The 19,443-nt window shown below is 39.7% G+C and overlaps 1 protein-coding gene across 1 annotated transcript in view; it reads right to left on the bottom strand.

The window, feature by feature from the left end:
• lrrk1 (leucine-rich repeat kinase 1) overlaps window positions 1-19,443 on the bottom strand; it is a 94,910-nt gene that overhangs the window by 7,396 nt on the left and 68,071 nt on the right. Inside the window, exons 27-35 of the mRNA XM_024799389.2 lie at window positions 17,505-17,708; window positions 17,268-17,407; window positions 16,200-16,337; window positions 8,955-9,149; window positions 7,883-8,034; window positions 5,982-6,099; window positions 5,427-5,543; window positions 793-990; window positions 473-687 (exon numbers count right to left, since the gene is read on the bottom strand). Of these exons, the coding sequence (XP_024655157.2) occupies window positions 473-687; window positions 793-990; window positions 5,427-5,543; window positions 5,982-6,099; window positions 7,883-8,034; window positions 8,955-9,149; window positions 16,200-16,337; window positions 17,268-17,407; window positions 17,505-17,708 (1,477 nt within the window). The remainder of the gene's footprint in view (window positions 1-472; window positions 688-792; window positions 991-5,426; window positions 5,544-5,981; window positions 6,100-7,882; window positions 8,035-8,954; window positions 9,150-16,199; window positions 16,338-17,267; window positions 17,408-17,504; window positions 17,709-19,443) is intronic.

Raw genomic sequence — 19,443 nt, 5'->3', positions numbered from 1 at the left:
TAGCCTCCACCAATGTGTGAATGTGAGAGTGAATGAATAGTGGAAGTGTAAAGTGCTTTGAGGGGTCCCGAAAAGCACTATATAAATGCAATCTATTATTATTATTATTAATCTGAAGCAAGACTCCACTGATAGCTAGAAATTCCACAGTTCTGGTTAATTGCACACCGACCAAACCTGTGAGTTTGAGGAGATTGTCCAGACTGAGCTTTGTTCCCATTCCACAGTGGGACAGACACTTGCATGACTATAGGTATATTGTATGTACAGTCAGTCACACAAAACCTGACTATACAAACATAATACAAATAAAATTATTAGCTGCTGTTTGAATATAAAAACAACAGCTAGTAAGAGTATAATTGTACAAGTTCTCTACGCTGCAAGATCCTTATCTGTCACAGACGCATGTTTGTAGACACAGGTCCACAAAAGTACACCCTACAGGCCTTGATACCAAAACCTCACTTACCAGTACTTGGCACAGAGCTCGTAGGAGGCAGCATGGTAGAGCAAGAGGGTGTTCGTGTAGTCATCCAAAGTCCAGACTGCTTCTTCTCCCCATAGACTAAAGCTGGTTTCCAAAGATATGACGGAAGATGGTGGGCTATAGGTCTCCAGCCTATAAACTGCCTGAAGACTCAGACAGTCTATAACTAGCAGGCCCGGGCCATTGGAGAACCATAACTGATAAACATAAATGTATAGACATGGTTCAGCTGATGAGTTCATGTGTAGCCATTACATGACTCAAACATAACTTCATTGTCATGGTTAGTACTGTCTGTTCACCTGGGATCCACTGCCAACGAGAGCCATGGTCCTGATGGGATAAGGTCTCTGCCTGGGATCTGAATCCTTCAGACCAAACACTGTCTTATTCAGGGTGTGGGAGCAGATGTATGTTTCTCCTTCTAGTGGAAGGTCCTCCACTACGTTATACACCGCCAACAGACCGTCCGACATCCCTGCAAACACTTTGTCCAGGCTCTTAATAGGAGGAGAAAAAATCTTTTTACATTTAAATACTCGTTTCACTCTTCACTCTCTTTGTAAACCACCTTACCTCACTTACAAACCCCTCCACCTTACCATGGTGGAGAGGTTTGTTGTTGGGAGAAAAGCGAGGTGGTTATATAGTGTAGTGGTTCACACATGTGATTTAATGTATGAAAGGTCAGTTGTTTAAAACAGGATAAGAGACGAATCCTTAAGAGGGCTGTGTCAGAAAAGCACCAGGTTTAAAAAAATATGTAACTAACTCCAAACCCTGCAGGACTTGAGGGAGAATGCCTGACAACTCCACCTTAGACCATGGAGCCGGCTCAGCACAGCACAAGAACATAAGCCTGCTCACTTGTTGGTCTACCACCTGCATTAGGTGCTATAGGGGTTGGTGGCTTATGGATTGGGTGATGTAGAGACCAGGATGGTCCTCTCTATAGTCAGGCTCATGTCAACACAGTTTGGATTTTGAAACCAGTCTTATGGAGAAGGACTGGAGTCCAATCCAGAGTTACCTTCAGTGAGAGGCATTGTGGACAGGGCAGGGCAGACGTGTATCCCTCTAGTTTGGTATCTGTATGTTCTGGGTTTGCTTTTTTAATTAAGTATTGCTTTTTTTCATCTTCAGATTGGGGAAGGAATCTCAATTGTTGTTTCTACTTAAGTTCCAAACAGTGGTTCAGAGAACCAGTAACTGACTAGTGGCGCCTTTTTTTGAGCAATTACAGGGGGCTTTGCTTATGTTATGTTTGGGACTTGCTTGTTTCATATCTTTGTCCTGGTGCATAACCCAAAAGTGCTTTACCTTCAGAGCACAAGCACATGGCTTGACGTTACACTTGAGGATTTTATGGTAGAGAGCAGAATCCACGTGTCCATCAATGACAGCAAGCCGTCCAGGTCCTGAAGCAGTGGAGCTTCATCATTTATAAAATAGTAATGGGACGAAATCCTTCCACAAGGTTTCTTTTGTCCCATCAGTCCACAGACTATTCAATTATTTTTTTATATAGAACCAAATCACAACAACTGTCACCTCGAGGTACTTCATATAAGATGGTAAAGACTATACAATAATAGACACGAAACCCCAACAATTGATGACCTATGAGGCAACCCTTGGTGACAACAGCAAGGAAGAAACTCCCTTCTAACAGGGAAAAAACACCTCTGGCAGAACCATACTCTGGAAGGAGCAACCTTCTGTCATGAGTGGATAAGGGTGAGGGAAGGGAAACAGAACAAGAGACACATTCCCAAAGAGAGGCAGAGATCGATGCTGACTGATGATTAAATGCAAAGTAGTGGATAAACACAGAGAGTGAAGAAATATTGTTCTTCTTTGAATGATGGATCTGGATTATGGGGCTACGGTTTATTGGAGTTCCAAAGTCTTAGAAAAAGCTTTGTAACCCTTTCAACTACTTGACTTTGTCAGAGAGGTTCTATTCAGGTGATTTCTTGATTCAAAAGGTCTACCAATAATCAGCCCTTTTTGAAACTGAACTATGGTTTCAGATGCGTTTTCACAACTGAAAATACAATGTTTTGTTTTTGTTTGTTGTTGACTGTGCATTAGGAAGCACACCTACATCTACAGCTCACATCTACTCGAACATTGGGAATATGCCAGACTATTCCATGTGCTATTCTCACAGACTAATGACCGTTTTGGTGTGATCTGACTGGATTGGACATTTGCATGTGTGAAAAGGGTGATAGAATAATTATGGTCTGGTCTTTGTTCCTGTTGCAGCGCATAGTGGTTTGTTTAAATATGCAAAACGTGCAAACATTCTGAGCCTCGCCACTCGCAAGAGGTTTCCATTGCTTCGATATACTTGGTGAAAACCTTCAGGGTGAGTGCCAGTCTAAATTACACCCATAAGCACTGAAACTGGATGGTCACAGCCCTGCACTGCCCCCTAGAGACCTGAAGAATAAGCTCTGTAACAACATTATCTCCTCCCAAACCGTAAGACTGGGAGTTTCCGTATCCAGCAGTTGGCTCATGTCCTCAAACCGTTCAGCATGGTAGGCTGAAAGCAGGGTGCCCACATAGACCTCAGTCAAATTAATGTGGTTACTCAGTCAACTCTTCTATATATTATTATAATTATTATGAATATTAAGTGCAACAGTTATTCCTGAAACCAGAAAAATGGATTACATTACGGCATCATTAGTGTTCACGAATGATCTTCACGATGAAGAAACTGAAAATGTGTCCTTGCAGTGATTTGTCTGTCTGGAACAGAGGTGGTGGTAGTGCAGCTTTACACTACCACCACAGAGGGCGCATCCCTTAGGGAGATACCAAGTGAGGTTTGAAAGAGAATTGCTGAGATGTATTTAGACTCTCTCTCCTATCAGTCTGTCTGAGTTCAGTATTTACTTCCTCTACACCATAAATGTCTCTACTAGACCCCATTCCTACTCTAATGCTTAAAGAAGTCCTATCATTAACTAGTCCTTCAATCTCAATATCTATCTTTAAAGAGCTACACAACACAAGCTTTTAAGATGCTGGTTATTTACTTTTAGGGATATTCAATCTGCTGGATTGTCTCAGATTTGCATAAACAAATTTATGATAGAAAATTTGAACATATACAGCAAGTGATGTACATGATATCAAAATGTTTTCAAGATATATATTTTGTAAAAATGTTACATTATCCCACTTTCAGTCCTTTATTTTGAATATCTCAAAGATTATTAAAGCCTGAAATTTCCCCTGGTCTTTCTCACCATCAAAATTAACCAGGATCTGTAATTTGTGTGTAAATTGGGATCATTAATTAGAAAAAATGTGTTGGCTAGTTAAAATATGAAAACTGTATAAAAGTATGCAGACTGGAGGTGGTCGTGCAGGAAATGTTCTGTATTGATCAATACCCAACTTTGCCAAAAGTCTTTTTAAAACATCTAACTGAACTTATGCAGAGAAACTGTTTATTTCTGTTACCTCTCTGAGGTCATCGCAGTACAGCACTAGCAAATGTTATTGATGACCTTTTCATGGCCTCTCCCAGTAGACTAATTTCTGTGCTTGACTGTTAGAATGTAAGTGCAGCATTCAATACCGCTGACCACAAGATTTTACTGCACAGTAAGTTCATCCATTTACTACTTCGAGGCTGGACTACTGTGATTTACTGTTGTCATGTTCCTTAAAAAGCCTTGAGTTGCTGCAGCAATAGCACTGATAGGGATTATTGTGTATCTTCCTTATTCACTGGCTTTTCACTCTTTACTGGCCACGTGTTAAATCCAGAACTGAATTTAATATCTTTCTGCTTACATACAGTGTCTTGAGTAATCAGGTCCCATCATATCTTAAAGATCTAATAGTACCACATTGCTCTGATAGACCTCTTCACTCTCAAACGGATCGCTCACTTATGGTTCCTAGAGTTTCTAAAAGTTGGATGGTAGACAGAGCCTTCATCCTACAGCCCCTCCTTCTGTGGGAGACAGACACCCTATCTACTATAAAGCATGTAGTTTGTTCAGGGTCACCTGATCCAGCCCTGTCTGTTAGTTATGTTGCAATAGCCATAGACTGTTGGGGCGTTCCTAGAAACACTGGCTCTCTGTCACATGTGTCTTTTGTCTTGTTTACCTCTGTTCTCTTCTCTTTCCCCTCATCCCCATGACATTTACCCCATAGTCTCATCAGACTGCCTCTCCCTGAGTCAGGTTCTGCCAGAGGTTTCTTCCTGTTAAAAAGGGGCTTTTCCTTCCCAGTGTCACCAAGTCCTTGTTTACAGTGGCTCATCTGATTGTTGTGGTTTTTTCTCTGCTATTTTAGGATCTTTACCCGACAATATAAAGGACCTTGAGGTTGCAGTTGTTGTCATGTGGCACTACACAAATAAAACTCATTGACTCAATGAACTATTTTTTAATGACGGAGCAACAACTGAATGGTAAATAAATTCCAGACAAACAAAAAAATGCAGCACCACATATAAAAAGCATTTTGCATATTACTCTGAAAACCAATCTTTGTATGCTGTTGCAAAAACAATAAAAATATTGTTAAAAAAAACATTTCTACCGTTATTAAGCCATCCTTCTCAAACGGATGTAACAATAGGTCAGTACGTGACGCTCTTGTATTACAAGCTCACGGTTGCTTAGGCTTCAAGTCTCATTTTGTCTTCTACTGATGCTCTGTCAAAATGCACCAATGTGTTGACACCATGTAAAGCCAAATATGTGGAACACTTGTTTCCTTTGCTGTCAAGTGCATGTGACACAAATGCTCTAGATACAAGCTGCTGACATATCAGCAACATTCATTTTAAGACGTTTCAGACTGAAGCCCGTATGTAAACCCACAGTACTGAGTGACACAATAACACAGGTTTGAGTAAAACGTGTTTGCTTAAACATATGCTGATATATGACCTGACCTGCTCTCTCGCTGAAACAGGAAACAAACAAGTGATGATGGCGGGACAGGAGAACTGCTTCTGGGGTTGACTGAGTGGACACATGTCCTTCAGACTGTAGATGAACACCTCCTGTTCCTGTCACAGAAACATGAAACTAAAGAATGAGTTTTTTTATTTTTGGATTTAGAGACAACTACGTTGTCCCCGAGCTGTGGCAACAGTGGAGGGCAGCCAATGTAGGATTTGATATTGTTCTCCTACCCTGGGAAACTAATACTTTCCCTCCAACACTGGTTTGACACTCAATAAAAGACTGTAGCAGTCTCAGTGTCCTCGTGTCCTCGTGTCCCTAAAAGGGTTTTCATGAAATCCTCTTTTCACATTAAAAAAAATGACAAAAGCAGGTAAATTCTGAAGCTACCCAGATGTAAAAGTAAGCTTCCCAGTGAAAAATAACATTGCATGATTGTTTGACTGCTGTTCATAGATGAAAAAGTTATCAGTAAATAAATGAGTCACCAAATGTCTGCATTTAAAAAGCAGCTGTATCACGTTGAATTTCAGGATGTGTACCTCAGTTGCCATCCACAGAGTGTTCCCCATCTTCATGTGACAGCTAATCCTGCTACCTGGACAGGCCATCCTCTTCACCTCCACCTGACCCTTGTTAACATTCACCACACTGTAGTTCCTGCACAATACACAGTTCTTTGCTGAAAACATTTAGAACCACTGAGTTGGAAGTTAAAACAAAATAAGCAATATTGTGTATAGTAATGTTTTTATACAGTGATGAGTAGAGGCACTTTTTGGAAGACGATGTCACAGGGTTAGTTAATTAAAGCTAAATATATAATATTTATCACGTTTAGTACATGTGTGATGGATAACTTGAGAAACTGGCATGAAGCATTACAAAAATGTTTTTTACTATTGTTTATTAATGTTTTATAAATATAATTTTAGTTTATTACAGTTTAAATACTCTATATTATATTGTATATATTTTTAATTTCTCACCAATAAGCAATTTCACAATTTTAGCATAAATATATCTTAAACAAAAAGTTGCCTATATAAGGTGCAACCAGTGCTGCTGGTGTGTATGCACTGTTCCCTGGGACGTTTCTTCTGACCACTTGCACATACACTTTGCTGCCAGAAGTATTTGCTCGTCTGCATTCACATGCACATGAACCATTCCTAATGTATGAGGTTTAATATGATGTCCCCCAACCATGTGCGGCGATAACAGCGTCAGCTCTTCTGGCAAGGCTTTCCAAAAGGTTTAGGAGTGTGTTTATGGGAATGTTTGACCATTCATCCATTTGTGACACTGATGCTGGATAAGAAGGCTTGGCTTGCAGACTCTGCTGATTCATTCCAAAGGTGTTCTGTCGGGTTGCGATCAGGACTCTGTGCAGGCCAGTCAAGTTGTTCCACACCAAATTCGATCATCCATGTCTATATGAACCTTACTTTGATGTACTACTTTGCGATCACGTTGGAACAGGAAGGGGCCATCCTCAAACTGTTCCATGAAGATGAAATTGTCTTGGTATGCTGAAGCATTAGGGGATCTGCAGTTTATTGGCAGCTTGCAACCAGGTACACTCTTTCCTCAGGAGCTGGTTAACCAGTTAGTGTGAGTGGCCAAACAAAAGTAAGAAAAGAATATGCAAGTTAAATGGCACTGGAAGAGTTGGGGAGGTAACATGGTCTTGACACAGAAAAGGAGTTAAAAGAGGGAAAAGTGTGAAGGAGTCAGCAGCAATTAACAGTATTTGTTTAAAAGCAAGGAAGCAGCTTTTAAACACACATCAACCTGCAGTCCTGCTGCCACAAACAGCTAGAGCCATTGTCGCCATTATGTCATGCATCTGGGAGCTTTTTCAGTCAGCTGTGTTAAACATGTTGTGTTAAATGTAGTTAGCGCCGTACATTTTTGGACAATAAAAGGGTTCTTTGTACACAACAACAGTAAATTTTAAATCAAACCAGAAATGTGTAATTGGCGCGCAGATTTTCAGCTTTATTTTTAAGTAAAACATTTAACTTCATTTGTAGAGGCTCTAAAGTAACTGGACAATAGGCTAATAATCCATTTCATGGTTTGATGAGGCTTTTTCAGCTGTTATTTCATGACAGACTGCAGAATTGAACTTCCAGTTGGTAGTTCACTGGAACTTGCAAAATGATGTCCAAAGAAATGCTGATGTAAGTGAAAAAGACTGTCATTGAGGAGAAAACCAAATAAACCCCATCACAGAGACAGAAAAAACCTTTGCAGGGGTCAAATCAAGTAAATAATCAAGTCAATCCTAAATAAACAGGAATGCAAAACCAGCTCAACAACACTAAAAGACCTGAACTACAGAAGACAACTAAAACATGGAGGTAGATGTATTGTGGGGCTCATTATTGTGTATAAGAGGCAAATAAATCACAGTACAAAGAGAAATGGTCACACAAACCTGTCCTCCTTATCGTCATTCCAGAACACAGCACTATATCCTTGGAGCTGGGACAGGAAGAGCTGAGAGTTGACGTCACAGGGCAATACATACCTGAGGCAGGCAAAGCTAGGCTCCTTCATCTGCCTCACACAATGCATTGCCACTGGCCTCTGCAGCACAAATGCAGAGACAGGCAGTTCAGCTCAAAGTCATTCACAGAACAATGACTTTCATTAAAATTTGCAAAAAACATTATGTTTTATGTTTTTTTATCCTTAAAATATGGCTGTGACTACACATACATCGACAGTTGTGATTGAAAAAATAAATGTTGAAGTTATATATGCATTTGTGGTGCTCATTATTCATCCATCCATCTCCACTTATCCTTTTCCGGGTCATGGGGAGCAGCTGGAGCCTATCCCAGCTGTCTTAGGCCAAGAGGCAGGGCACACCCTGGACAGTCTGTCGCAGGGCTAACTCATACACAGAGAAAACTATTCACACTCACATAATGGAGTCGCTCTATAATGCATATTTTGACATTATAGTCAAAACATTTATTGGGACTGATTGTTTTATCATTTGCATTCTATGCTATCCATATATCCATGGAAATATTTAATTTTCAGTTAGGAAATATTTTAGCATTATTGTTACACTTGCCACTATGACCATGATCTAGAAATCTTAGACCATGCTTGTTCAGTCCTTTTCGGTTTTTTAACTTTCCTGCACTTTTGAAAATATGGGAAAGTGAAAATGGACCAGGTGAGTTGGAGCAGTTGTTCTTATCTTAAGATTAAACCGCAGTAGGTTAACATTGAGAACTGGGCAGTATAGGAAAAACATCTTGTTTTCTACATGTTCCCGAGAGACACGACGTGATTTTATTTCAGAATTTAGCAGTAAAAGGAGAACCAATTGTTGGAATCTAACCCCTCTTTAGACTAATTCTTAGAATTTCTTCCAAATGTGAAGTTATAAGTCTCTAGCTCAACCTACTTTGACACAAGTAATAAAGTGTAGTACACTTTCCTTACATCACACAACAAAAATTTGCTCATTGTGTCAGCCAAAAACAGCTCACCTTCTCAGGTTTAGTGTCCCAGCATTCAGTCATCAGGTTGTGCAGGCAGCAGAACTGAACCTCTTGTGGACTACCCAGCACTGGCCGAATACCTTTCGAGAGCTTCTTTGCTATCTCAAGCTGGTGGTGTCCCAGCGCTGGCCTCCGCCCAGACAGGAGCTCATACATCACCATGCCATAGGAGAACATGTCCACCTTTAAGAGTTGTTCCCAAAAAAGGAGCATTAAGGTCAGTTGATAAGGGTCAAGTGTCAGAGTTGCATCTGAGGAGGTTATTAAGACCTCCTGATGAATTTGTAAATAAAACTTTAATAAAGAAAACTTTAAATTTCATTTGGAGTGAAAAGAAGTTATGAAAGTAAAACCAACCATTTAGATGAAAGCTACCCAGTCAGTCTCTGAATGTTCATTTCTTGGATAAGAACTCATGACCACAGCCCATTTATGAATTTGCATATGCTCTATTTGGGTTAAAATCATGTAAGAATTTTATTCTTAGAGCAATTCAGCAAGCAGACCAGCAGGCGTTGGTCTGATGAAGACCTGGAGTCGTGGCCTGTTGTTCTGCTTGCTGAATTGTTCCAAGTATTTATTCTTGGAAGAAGAAATTGACATAATTTAATTTATTGTTTTTTTTTTAATTTTATTTCTATTTCTTCTAATTCTCTACTTTTATTTTTTTTTCATCTTAAAGTGCTTTTAAATAAAGGCGGTATGACAGAATTAATTCTAGGATAAATCCTAGAATTTCTCTCTTCTTCCTCAGAAGACTTAGAGACTTCCATCTGCCACTGAAGGTGCTCAAGAACTTCTACTCCTGCACCATCGAGAGCGTCCTGACGTCAAACATCTGCACCTGGTTTGGGAACAGCACCAAGCAGGACAGACGAGATCTGCAAAGGGTGGTGCGCTCGGCAGAACGCATCATTCAATCAGAGCTCCCTGACCTGCTGTCCATCTACACCAAGCGGTGCAAGTCCAAAGCTAGGAAGATTATGATGGACCTCTCCCATCCCAACAATGGACTCTTCTCACTGTTGAGGTCTGGGAAGCGCTTCCGCTCCCTTAAGGCCAAAACAGAGAGAATGAGGAGGAGCTTCTTCCCCCAGGCTATTCGGGCCCTGAACCAGGTGTAGGACTGGACTCTCCCACACATCACATCACCACACGCACTCTGGTTTTTCTTCATGCACACTTCCTATAATTTATGATCTCTTTCTGCTATTTGCACATTTTTTTACTGTAAATTTAAATCTGTAAATTTTGTAGTAACCTGTAAATTGTAAATATTGTAAAACTTTTTTTCTGTCATTTAATGGTCGGGCATTGTACAGCTACAAGCATTTCACCCCCATGTCATACTGTGTATGGTTGTGTGTGTGTGACAAATAAAATTTGAATTTGAAAGTGAAATTAATTGGATAAGCATTAATAAGTTTTTAAAATTTTAGATTTTTGTTTTAACAATATAAAATAGTAGGGGTGCAACGATATTCGTATCGATATTGAACCGTTCGATACAGTGCTTTCGGTTCGGTACGCATATGTATCGAACAATACAAAATTTTTGATTTATTTTATCAACTTTCCTTCTGACGATGCTGTCTGTGTTGAGCGCTCAGTGAATCTGCGTTCGACTACTCCGCCTAGGCTCGACAGTGCAGCCTAGGCGGAGTAGTCGAACGCAGATTCACTGAGCGTTCAACACAGACAGCATCGTCAGAAGGAAGAGCGCAGGGCAAGCTAGCGAGACAGAAGTTAAGCTCCCCTTACAACATGGACCTCCCCCACCCTCATTCAGATCTGGTGTTTGGAATTATTTTGGTTTTCATGTGACGTATGACCCTGAAGGTAAGCGAGTCATGGACTAAAGTAAAACAGTATGTTGGATGTGCCATGCAATGCTCAATTACATGGGTGGGAACTAGTGTGTTAGCGCAGTTAGCTCGTTAACGTGTTGGCCGTCTAGCCCCATGCACGGAGCGATCGGCGGTAGCTCGTTAACGGAGATTTGCCGTGTTGTGGCGTTAAGGTCATTTCAACGAGATTAACCTGAAAGCACTAGTGGGAACACAACGAATATGACTGCACATTTACACCGACATCATCCTAGTGCAAAGACAAGTGGAAGCAGAAAAAAACAAGCAAGCATGCTACTAACTTTAGCCGAGTCATTTAGACAGCTGTTAGCACATGATTCTCCTTATGCTGCTGAGAATATAGCCCAGAAGAAGCGGATAGTATAGCTTTTACTTTGGAAAGAGCCATTTCTCTGTAATAAACTCTCTTTTCCAAAGATGAGTGATTCCTCAATCAGATACAGGGCTCGCAATATCGCTAGCCCGACGTCCTGGGGCTAGCGATTTTTTCAGTCGGGCTACCAAAATCTATCTCTTCCCTGCCCGTCGGGCTATTGTAGGAAAAATATATGTCAATGCTTTTGCATTCTTTCAGAAATGTAGCTGGGTAATTATGTCATTGGCATCGGTGAGCCACTGTCAATATGTGACATATTGAAGTCGCGTTTGAATTTGCGCTTGTTTTTTTGCTTTCACTTTGCAATCGTGCGAACTGTGTATAGAGAGCGACAGCACTGATCTGTGAGTGATGATAATTTGCGCACCAATTCCTCTGACATAGTCTTATTAATCGTTAGCTTACTATGCAAACATGACAAGTGAAATCTCCCGCAGCTTAAACATGTGAGAGGTTGATCGCGCAGAGAATCGCTGAGCTTATGTGAGTGAGTGTGTAAAAGCATTTCAGTTCTGCTGAGCCAAATAAGACAGGTCAGGGTGAAGAAGTGACAGCCAAAGAAAAGCTTACCACAAAACGGAGAAGTTATGACAAATCAGACTATAAGTCAAAAAGAAAGTGCAGCTTTATGGTTTCATGGACAAAATTATTTCTGTGGCTGCAATATGACGAGCTAAATAACCAGGGCTGCACATAAGTGGTCCGCAGGTGCGCATTCGCTGTCACAATAAAAAACACGCACAAGGGTTAGGGTTAAATTTAAAAACTGTACTTTTGAGTTAAAATATATATTTATAATTTTAATAAATGACAAATTAAAAAGGCATGAACATTTTTTTGTATCGAAAAAATATCGAACCGTGACACCAAAGTATCGAACCGAACCGAACCGTGAATTTTGTGTATCGTTGCACCCCTATAAAATAGCTCAATAAGGCAACACTTCGACCTTCAAATTAATCTACTGACCTTGAACGAGAGGTCAAAGGTTAAATATATCACAATATTTTAATTCTAAATAAAGTACTTTTTATATGTTGATAATAAACACCACACTTTTAAGAATTATAGTTTCTAAGTTAAAGACCTTGATAAGCCAAATTTGGATGGATTGTTGACGTGAGCCATCATGTTTACAGACACAGTGACACTGAAACGCTACTAAAAGCATAGCCTCTGTGCCAGAGGTAAATAAACATAATCAAATATTGAATTTAATGCCGCAGAGCACAGAAAAGATATTTGACTGAATTAGTACTCTTTGGAAGAGTGCGGAGCAAAGACGGAGGGTTACACATATTTTCGCCTGGTTTCTGAAGAGTTCAGGGATCAGTAAATGAGGCCTGGTAAAGCTTTTCATTTTATTTTTTGATTTTATTAGAAAGTTATTCAGACTTTCTTGTTCTCCCTAATTTCACCATTTGACGTATTATTTTTTATATCTTTGTAAAAACTGAGTATCTGTCTTTTTCCCTTAACAAGCTGCAGTCTGATTGGTGGTTATGGTCCCAGCACAGCGCTTGATGTTTGTTTCCAACCTCTTTGTTATTAGACTACATTTTCCCAGGTCCTCTTACTGTGCCATAGCTGGGATCCACATTTATGGATATTTTCTCAATGGCAGTTCTCATCTCATAAACATGATCCTTAGGAGTCTGGCCATCATCCATTTGCACTACATTGCAGTACCAGCATGTGTGTCTAAATACTCCTGTTGGTTCCAGGATGTGATGTTCAATATTAGCACATGCTGAGCTTCTGTTCCTGACCTTTAACTAGGGCTGCTCAATTAATCGAATTTTAATCACGATTACGATCTGGGCTTTCAACGATCATTAAAAATGACTGAGCCGATTATTAGCCCCTCCCTCATTTATCCGCGACACCTTAAAGGCCGTCTGTGAAAATATTGTCGGGCATAAACTGGTCCGTGGCGCAAAAAAGGGTGGAGACCGCTGATTAAGAGGACCCGAGGGAAGCTCGGAAAGCTAAGCAGGAGTTATTTGGAGAGTGACTGCCGTTGGTTGAACAGAGAGTTAAAAACAAACTTCAGTGGTGTTGCACACTATGTTATATTATTTTTTTAAAGTTATTGTTAACCCTTTAAAGCCGGTCAGAGCAGCACGCTCCGTTTTGCGTAACTATTTTTAAATCCCTGTAGAACCTGAACCGTGTAAGCTAGCGCAATAATTTGTTTTGCATATGAAACCGGAGGAGTTGTACTTACATCTGATGCCATCAGCTTGTCCTCGGTCACGGTTTCCTTCCACATATAGCTTTGCAAAAACTGCATAAAAAGCGCTTGCAGGAACAAAAACATAATATTCCAGAAACACGCTTTGCCGATCCTATCAGCTGTTCGTAACACTTCCCACAGTGAAATGATGCACCTGCTGTTTTCTTTGCAAATTTGCATCATAGGATTGTTTTTTGTTTTTCCTGCAGTATATAAAAATTGCTGTATCTCCAAAATAAAACTATGAAGACACTCAAAATAAATTTCCTGTGGTGGGAAACTATTTTTTTGCAACTTTATTGTATTTAAAGTTTTGAGGGATAAACCTCTTAAATTTCTCCAAGTAGAAATATATGTAAACAAAACAAAAGCGATTTTCAATTTTTTGTAGTTTATTGCACTTTTTTGCAATTTATGTAATTACTATGGACTTAATGCATACATATTATTAAAATATGGGCTATAACAGTTATTTAGCAACTTGAAATGCTCCCACAAATGGCACTACAACATGTAAAAAAAATAATATGAGCTCTGGCGGACTTGGTTCTATGGTAGGTCTTAAAGGGTTAAATAAATATCGTCAAATAATCGTGATCTCAATTTCAGTGAAAATAATCGTGATTATCATTTTTGCCATAATCGAGCAGCCCTACCTTTAACCAGGATTCACTGCTGGAGGGCACTTACAACCTGAATTGACATTAAAATTAAAACTTTAACAATTCTGTTTTACAGTGTTAGTCAGTCAGTGACTGGCTGCTCCCGTATGGGATCAGAACAATGCCACCTTATCCCACAGTCCAGCCAATGATGCGATTCACATTCGTATATACGCAGCTAACAATTGATGGAAAAAGTGTGGACTATACCACAATTTAAAAACTATAAGATATAACAGTTTTTAAATTTGGTTTTACGCAGCCGATCAACACGAGTTATGATAAAAAATATCTGCAGTGTTTGTTTTTTTCCTGAATACTGTCATTGTTTATATTTACTGCGGGAAGAAACGGTAAAAACACTCGAAAGCACTCTCCTCCCAGTGTTACCAGCTCCTCAGTAAGGAAAATCGCTATTGGCTGTCCTAAAAGTCGCTAAATGACGTCATCGCCTAATTGGTCATGCTAATGTAATTGTAACCTACGTTGTTGGCGAGAGAAATAACATCGTGGAAGAGACAAAGTCAGTAAAAAACGTCCTAAATGCAGTTAGAATTTATTTAGAACTTTATGTTAATTTTTTTGAAGCAGTAATTATATAATTATTTGCCCAATATTGGTCATTATATACTTTATTTTGCTAACAGAGAGTTAAAATAAATAAATAAATAAATAAAGTTTTGTTTTCAAAATTGGAGTTCAAGTTATTTTTCCTTCCAATAGTGTTAACATACCACACAGGGCACGAACAAGACTTTTTAACATTTTCATTGTAAGTGAGCTAAAGCAGTTCATTAAAAGTCGTCTAACATAAATGTAAATGCTGTAATTTGATTACTTTAATAAACATGTAGCTTGGATGCTGGCGTGACCACAGTGCACACGTCTGCTGTCGCTCACAGTGGTCCAAGGGACGCTCAGTTTGTGTGTTCGCTCAGACACGTGAAGCATTAGAGCTTGTGACCTACAAACATGGTGTGTATCACAGTATCCAAAGAGTTCAATTTTATTTTGATCTGACCAGAGTATATCTCCCAGTCACTGACTTGTCTAAATGTTGTTACTGATCTGGTTACAGTTTCATGTCAATAACACCTTTAGAATTATATTTACTTGGAAAAGTAGTGATGCATTCAATACACATTTTACCTCCTGTCTGTTAATAACTTCTAACATTTTTCCTCTTCTTCGGTAGCTAGTTAGTCTCACCACGTTTGTCGTAGATAGACCGTTCCTACTTCATAACAACCAGCTCAAATGTTTTCAATTCAGCAGTAATTAAGCATTTCTTACCATTCCTGAAATATTTGGCATTTTCGGGTGATGAAGTGCCATTTCATATGAATAGAGAGCATGCTCTTATCTCACCCCTGTATGTTGGAGGTCACAAGTTTAAGCAATTCTATTAGGTACAGTGTAGCTGGTATCACAGGTACAGTACACTTGTGGCCTATTAATATAGTTGCTCATGTGTTTTTGAGCCATCTCACTTTAACAGGTTACCTCCAACGTTTTAAATGCACCATGGCCAAGTTACAGAGTCCACCAATAGCAACAAACCTTCCACAATTTATTTAGAAATTGCACTGTTTAGTTAATTTATGCTTATAAAAATAATTCAAAAGTTTTATTAAGTTATACAGACTGTATAACTAATCTGGAGTTTAGTTTGGCCGTCTCCAGTTTGACTTTTTAAAAATCAAGGTCTTTTTGATTTGAAATTTGAAAATGCTAGGTTATTTTCGGAAAAGTTGAAATCTCGCCTCTCACATTGTTGTCAGACGATTACCACTTGGATTTGAAGCATTTCAACTAATGTTTTCCTTGTTAACTCTCCACTTGGTTTTTTTCTACTTGCAAAGCCTGCTCAAACATGATTGGTCAGTGCTATGTATAGGTGCTGTGTACAGGTCATACACGTATATGTGGAAATTCAGGATATCAACATATCCGTTTATATAGAGATGATATGTTTATTCTCATCATTTTAAAAAAATGGTTTAAAAAAACAAAACATAAAACAAAACCACACAAAAGTCCAAAAAATGTTACAAACTTTTCTAATGTGGGTTAAAAAAAAAAAGCAGATACCTTCTCATCATACACGATGCCTGGTCGGATCTCAGGAGCCTGGTAGCCCGGTGTGCCTTCAACTCCCAAAGCCCCCTCATGGAAGGATTGTCGAGAGATCCCATAGTCAGACAGTTTAACATTGACCGTGTCCTGCACCTGGAAGAAGTTATCAGTGAATTAAAAAGCCAAATGAAATGACAGAAACAGGCTTTCTCTTTTTGTTTTGGTTTTTTAACATGAAATTACTGTTTTGCTTTCTATTTACAGTATTTTTAATAAAGGGAGAGCAAATAAATTAGCTCAGAACTTTCACTTTCAAAAACAGGTGTATCAAAAAGAATTGTCTGATTTCAAAATGCTACATATTTCTAAAGTAATGGACATAGAAGCTTGCAGTTAAAATTTTTAAATACATGGCTGAATATAAAGCTTTACAATACACACAATGTTGACGGGCTCATGACATACGCTGTCCTACACCAGCTGTTGTTATAAAACTGACCCACAACCACGTGAAGCTCACTAATCCCTCTTTCTAACAGTCCGTGTTACGATCGTTACCTGTGAATACTTGCAGAATTACAGCTTGTTGAAACTGGCTGATTGGCTAATTCAATCTCGTGGATCTGCGGCTTCCCACCCTCATTATTAAGTAAATTTCATGACGCATACACAGAAGCACACGCACCACAAGAAGTTGTTGATTTGTGTGTCGGCGCATTTTCATGTTTTAGTGTTGCAGGTGTGGAATGTTTTAGGCTTTGTTCTTACAGGTGCAGCAGTTGGTGATATGTCGTACTTTTCCATTTCTACGATACCCTTTTATTGTGTTTTCGCCATCCTTCCTTTTTTCTTTTTCTCCTGCCTGTCAGCTTAGACATTGTTACACAACACATATAATGTAATAGCTGAAATAACACTAAAAGAAATGAGAAACACAGAAACAAGAGGAGCCTTTATAGAATTTATAGAGCTCATCTTAATTCTGATTTTTAAAAAATGATAAAAAGAAAAAAATTACTTGGATGAATCTTTTTGATACACCATGTAAATTAGAATGCTTAAAAAACACAACATTTTGCAGACCTCCAGAGACCACACCAGAATGTTATCAGATTTGAGGTCACAGAAGATGATGCTCTTTCTGTGAAGGTATCCCAGTCCTGCTGCAATCTGATAGGCTACTTTGAAGGTTAGCATGTGTCCAAGCGGCATGTACTTGAAGCCTAGAAAGACAAGATATATTTTCAGATCTCAGTAATATTGAGCAAGTTTTAAAATCAACTTCAAATGGCAAATCAGAAGGTGCAGATCACTGCGTACTTTTGCCTTTGTGCTTTTCCTCCAACACTGTGTTGAGGCTACCCAAGGGGGCTAACTGTAGGGCGAAGCAGAGTGGATGAATGCTGATGCCCACTAGCGAGACAATGCAGGGATGCTGGAGAGAGTGCAATGTACTGGATTCCTGGCGAAACTCAGCAAAACTCCGATAGGCATTTGCAGACTGGAGGTGTTTCACCATGGTGTCTAAGACAATGAAGACAGAAAGACAAGGGACCATCAAAGTTAATTGATTTACATTTACTGGCAATTTACATTTTGTCAAATGACTAAATAGTACGGTAAAATAGAGAAAGCCAATATCCAGCTGAAAGCATTGAGGGTGAGAGCAGCTGATCGTGGCTAGCAAGGAAACCTGGTCCCTCCGTGGCCGATTACCCAGACACGTGATGTCCTACTACGAGATGTGAATCCCTACCATCACTGAAACCAACCAGCTGATCTACACCATGGTAGATCATGGTAGTGATCACTGAAATGCTTGGCTCCACCAAGAGCAGTACCCTCCATGGAGAAAGAGATTAGGCACAGAGGGAAACCAACTATTGGAGCTGCAGAAATGCCTGATGAGGAAACTGATGCCTAAGATATACAGCAAGCTGCCTAATCCTGAGGCATTGGAAACTGCCAAGCAAATACTTACAGCCATTTGAAGAAACAGAAGCCAGGAGAACAAATCAGAGTTTTCTTCACTAGTTCCTGCTCGTAGTGGCAGGGGAACAAGGTGTGAACAACCCCACCAAGGCTGGAGGGAAAAAAGCAATGGTGGAAAAGCATATGGGAGACCTGAACAGGATTCAGTACCCATCAGAGTAGCAGACATCCAGGAAAGAGTCTCAAGCATGAATGGCAGGACAGCACCACAGCCTGACATGAGTCACACCTACTGGCTAAAGAAGTTAACTGTACTCCATGAGCGTCTGGCAGTACAAATGAACCAGCTGCTAATGGATGAGACACATCTAGAACACCCAACTGAAGGCTGGACAGTTTCTTCTTCCCCAAGGATCCCCAAAAGGGACTGGTACCATCTAATTACTGGAAAATAACCTGCCTCAGCACAACATGAAAACTCCTGTTAGACATCATAAGGGTTAAGATGAACAAGCATGGTTTAAAACATGAACAGGGCCCAGAAGAAAATTGGCATAAAGACCAGAGGGGGAAATGCCAGCTACTGGTAGATAGAGCAGTCATTTTCAATGGGACAGCCATGAGTGAATGAAAGAAAGCCTATAACTCAGTGCCTCACACATGGATCCTGGAATGCTAAGAACTGTACAAGATCAACAGAATCGTGAGAGCCTTCATCAAGAACTCAGTGGGGACGTGGCAAACAACACTGTACACTAGAGCAAGATTTTCCAAAAACATGGCATATCCCCAGTGTTATTCTACATAGGCCTGAAGCCCCTCAGCGACAAAGCGAGACTGAAAGACAGAACAGAGGCACTAATCATGGCAACACAGGAAAGAGCTCTAAGCACAAGAGCAACACTGGGATCTACCACAGTGACAGATACAGTTATACCAAGTGGTAGCAACATCAGAAAGATGGAGTACGAGAAGCTTAAGATATACCATCCACGTATACATACACATTTATACATGTACACTAAACTACGCCAGCTTCAAGGGCCTGTTGTATATAGCCAGTTACTAGAGATAGGTTGATCATATTTAAATGGTAAATGAAACAGCTGCTCTGTACAGAAGGCAGACAGGTGGCAAACATGATCAATCTCTATGAGTTTTTTTGAATTAGCATAACTCAAAGTGACTCAACTATAAGGATGGGTACCGGTACGGTTCTGACATAAACGGTAGTAACCAGACCGAAAAGCAGCGCACATTTCGGTGCTTTTTTTTCCTGACCTGTGATACACTTTAGATTCTAGCCAATCATTTTACGTTTCCGAGG

Source organism: Maylandia zebra, linkage group LG1, assembly GCF_041146795.1.
Source record: "Maylandia zebra isolate NMK-2024a linkage group LG1, Mzebra_GT3a, whole genome shotgun sequence".
Lineage (NCBI taxonomy): Eukaryota > Metazoa > Chordata > Actinopteri > Cichliformes > Cichlidae > Maylandia > Maylandia zebra.
Note: the sequence above shows the minus strand (reverse complement) of the source record. Positions and strands in the feature narration are given on the sequence as shown.